At 54.1% G+C, this 3,762-nt stretch overlaps 1 protein-coding gene and 1 pseudogene across 1 annotated transcript in view; one reads left to right on the forward strand and one right to left on the reverse strand.

Annotated features, from left to right (window-relative positions):
- LOC114923383 (zinc finger protein 850-like) overlaps positions 1 to 732 on the reverse strand; it is a 4,464-nt gene extending 3,732 nt beyond the window's left edge. Inside the window, exon 1 of the mRNA XM_029286275.1 lies at positions 727 to 732. Within this exon, the coding sequence (XP_029142108.1) occupies positions 727 to 732 (6 nt within the window). The remainder of the gene's footprint in view (positions 1 to 726) is intronic.
- A 532-nt stretch (positions 733 to 1,264) lies between these two features.
- Positions 1,265 to 3,762, forward strand: part of LOC107297316 — a 4,977-nt pseudogene continuing 2,479 nt past the window's right edge.

The following is a 3,762-nucleotide window of genomic DNA, read 5'->3' on the forward strand; positions in this document are numbered from 1 at the left end:
CTGTGGGAGCGTACCGGTCTGAGGGAGGGGATCTGCGGCAGAAGGCGGTCTCGGAGATAACCGGGTCCTATGCCATGAAGCGCTTTAAAGGTGGTAACTAACACCTTAAAGCGCACCCGGAAGGCCACTGGCAACCAGTGCAGCTCGCGCAGTAGCGGTGTCACATGGGAGCGACGAGTCCCTCCCAACACCGCCCGCGACTGACTGCGACTTGCAGCTTCTTGGAAGCCTCTCCAGGGATTTTGCTTAGAAGAAGCTGGCTGGGAAAGGCAGAAACGGGGATCACGAGGGTGGGATGCTGCGACCGTCACGGATGTACAGCGGTTGGCAACGTCCAAACCGAGCAGCCCGACTTGCTCCCAGCTTCTCCTCCGACCCGCCCTCGACTCATTTTCCAGCTGTTGCTTCGATCCTGGGAAGAGCACAAAAGGCTCCCCGCACCCCTCCTTCCTCCCCTGAGCGATCTGGAAGTGGAAGTTGCAACCATCGAGTACTGCATTGCTAGAAAGGATGGGAGGCGAGGAGAAGATCAGAGCAACTTCCTCTTCTGGATCGCTCAGGGGAGGAAGGAGGCGTGCGTGGAGGCTTTTGTACTCTTCCCAGGGTCGAAGCAGCAGCTGGAAGGTGAGTTGAGGTCGGGTCGGAGGAGAAGCCGGGAGCAAGTCGGGCTGCTCGGGTTCGGACGTTGCCCACCACTGTACATCCGTGACGGTCGCAGCATCCCACCCTCATGATCCCTGTTTGTGACTTTCCCAGCCAGCTTCTCCTAAGCAAAATCCCTGGAGAGGCTTCCAAGAAGCTGCAAGTCGCAGTCACATGAACAGGAACAGACCCCCTTCCTGCCCCGCAACCCCACCTCTTGGCGCAGCCCAGCTCCCAGCGTTTTCAATTTAAATATTTAGTTCTTTTAAGGCAGTGTTTCTCAACCTTCCTAATGCCGCGACCCTTTAATACAGTTCCTCATGTTGTGGTGACCCCCCAACCCGTAAAATTAGTCCTTGACTTACAACAGTTTGCTTAGTGACTGTTCAAAGTTACAACGGCACTGAAGAAAGTGACATGACCATTTTCACACTTTCTCTCTCTTTCTCTCCCTCTGGTGGCGGCGGCAGGGATCCCCCACAGCTTGTGGCTTCTGCTGCGGTGCCCAGATCGGTTTCCCACTGTGCGGGCGTTGGAATGTTTGATTGGTACCGGAGCTCAATGAGCCCAGAGCAAGGGAGCAGACACCCCCGCCCACGGCTGTACCCCGAGTCACCATCAGATGCCTATCACGGGCAACCGGCCTGAGCTAACGAGGCGCCGGCGATCGCCTCGAGCAGCCGCTGCGGACCGAGACCGCGCTGCGCCCGACAGGCAGCGCGTAGTGGCCAATGAGTGCTGGGCGGGGGTGGCTATTGAGTGTGCGGCACCATTGTGGCCACTTCGATCGGTATCGGGAGTGGGGAGCGGAGAGCTGAGCTCTGCGAGCCTGGAGCAAGGGAGCAGCCGTTCGGTGCGGTGGCAGGCAGGTCCAGGCGCTCCTGGGCGGCCATGGCAAGCGACGGCACAGGCCGACCACCAGCTGGGCCACCAGCTGGCCCAGCCCAAGGGAGGTAAGCCACCCGCTGGGCCCCATGCGCGCCAGCTACCCTCCCAGCGCCCGCCGCTGCCCCGCTAGCCTCACCTTGGCCACCGCCTGTTCGGTGTGGTGGCAGGCAGGCCCAGGCGCTCCTGGGCGGCCATGGCAAGCGGCAGCGACGGCGCAGGCCGACCACCAGCTGGGCCACCAGCTGACCCAGCCCAAGGGAGGTAAGCCATCCGCCGGGCCCCACGCGCGCCAGCTACCCTCCCAGCACCCGCCGCTGCCCCGCTAGCCTCACCTTGGCCACCGCCAGTTCAGTGCGGCGGCAGGCAGGCCCAGGCGCTCCTGGGCGGCCCTCCCACCCCTGGCCCTCTTTTACTTACATTTAGTAGTTGCTCAGCAGGGAGGGGTGGAAACTTCCAGAAAGTTTCAGAAACTTTCCAGAAAGCCAATAGAATTAGACTCTATTCAAGATAGTCTATTCTATTGGCGTTCGAAAGCCAATAGAATCTATTGGCTTTCGAACATCAATAGAATAGACCAGTGGTTCTCAACCTGTGGGTCGGGACCCCATTTGGGGTCGATCGACCATTTCATGGGGGTTGCCAAGCAAGGCTGTCCACCATTTTTTTTTGTCTGCCATTTTTTTTGTCCGCCATTTTTTTCCCCCTTTTCCGGTGGGTGCCTTACCTCCCTTGGGCTGGGCCAGCTGGTGGTCGGCCTGCTCCGTCTCTGCCGCTTGCCAGCTATGCCTCGGCCGGCGCAGGGGGCGGAACCACGCATGCGCAGCGCTCCCGGGCAGGGAAAGTCCTCGACTTACGACCAGTTGGGTAGTTCTCGACTTACGACCGGTTTAGTCCTCGACTTACGACCGGTTTAGTCCTCAACTTACGACCGGTTTAGTCCTCGACTTACGACCGGTTGGGGTCGCGGCATTAAAAAGGTTGAGAACCACTGGAATAGACTCTCTTGAATAGAGTCTATTCTATTGGCTTTCAAAAGCCAATAGAATAAGAGGGAGTAGCACAGCTCATGAAAATGGGGAAAAAAACCCCAAAAAACTGCCGGACTGCGTTTCATAAGGATTCTATGAGGAAAAACTCCAGGACTTTGGCGACCCGTGAAATGGTCGTTCGACCCCAAAAGGGGTCGTGACCCACAGGTTGAGAACCACTGTTTTCAGGTCTGAATAATCTACCTTAAAAAAGAAGCTTTCCACTGTTTTTTACAAACAGCTTTCGAAAGACATCAAGGGGGTTGTGTGATAATATTCAGAAAGAAAACAAAATTTCAGGTCAAGGGACAGGCCTGGGAGCATTTGGGGGACAGGCCTGCAGGGCATTTGGGGGAACAGAGACTGGTCTGCAGAAGAGCCAGTTTATTGATTGGGCTGCAGAGAGGCTTCAGTTGTTGGACTAAAATGCTGCATGGAGAGTTTGTATTTAGATGATAGCACTCTTTCAAAATTGGAGGGACTGTCACATAGAAGAGGGGATTGACCTGGGCGCCAAAGTGTCATAGAGCAGAACAAGAGGTAACAGATGCAGACTTATCAAAAAGAAATCCAAGCTAGAATTAGGAGAAAGTTCCTGTCAGTGAGAACAATTAATGAAACAGCTTGCCTCCAGACATTGTGGGTGTTTCATCACTGGAGGTTTTTAAGAAGAGATTGGACAGCCATTTGTCCAGCTATTTGTCCAGGGGATTGGACTAGAAGACCTCTGAGGTCCCTTTCAACTCTCATTATTCTCTTGTGGACCTGCTGTTTTCTTGGCACCAATATCAGACTGAAACTGCCACTATTTTATCGTGGATTTTTATTTTTTTACTTCTATTTATGGCTAACAAGCACGGTATCTCCTACTGGCACCCCATACGTGTATTAATGAGGTTCAACTGTGCTTAAGCCAGCACTTATGAAAGAATACCTATGGAAGACCTTTCAGGATGTTCAGTTGTATAAGTAGTCCTCATTTACCACTTCTTCATTGGGCCTATGATTATGAAAATGCAGGAAAAGGGAATTGCACCAATTTGGATGTTGCCAATTCATGCACATTTATGGTGGCTGCAGTATCCCACATTCATGATCCCCATCTGTAACCTTCCCAGCTAGCTTCTTACAAGCAAAATCAGTGGGTATACCGGCAGCAAATTGCAAGCCACAGTCATGTGAAATTCCCTTTAACGACCCATGG

This window comes from Protobothrops mucrosquamatus, unplaced genomic scaffold, assembly GCF_001527695.2.
Source record: "Protobothrops mucrosquamatus isolate PMUCROS unplaced genomic scaffold, P.Mucros_1.0 scaffold3233, whole genome shotgun sequence".
Taxonomy (NCBI): domain Eukaryota; kingdom Metazoa; phylum Chordata; class Lepidosauria; order Squamata; family Viperidae; genus Protobothrops; species Protobothrops mucrosquamatus.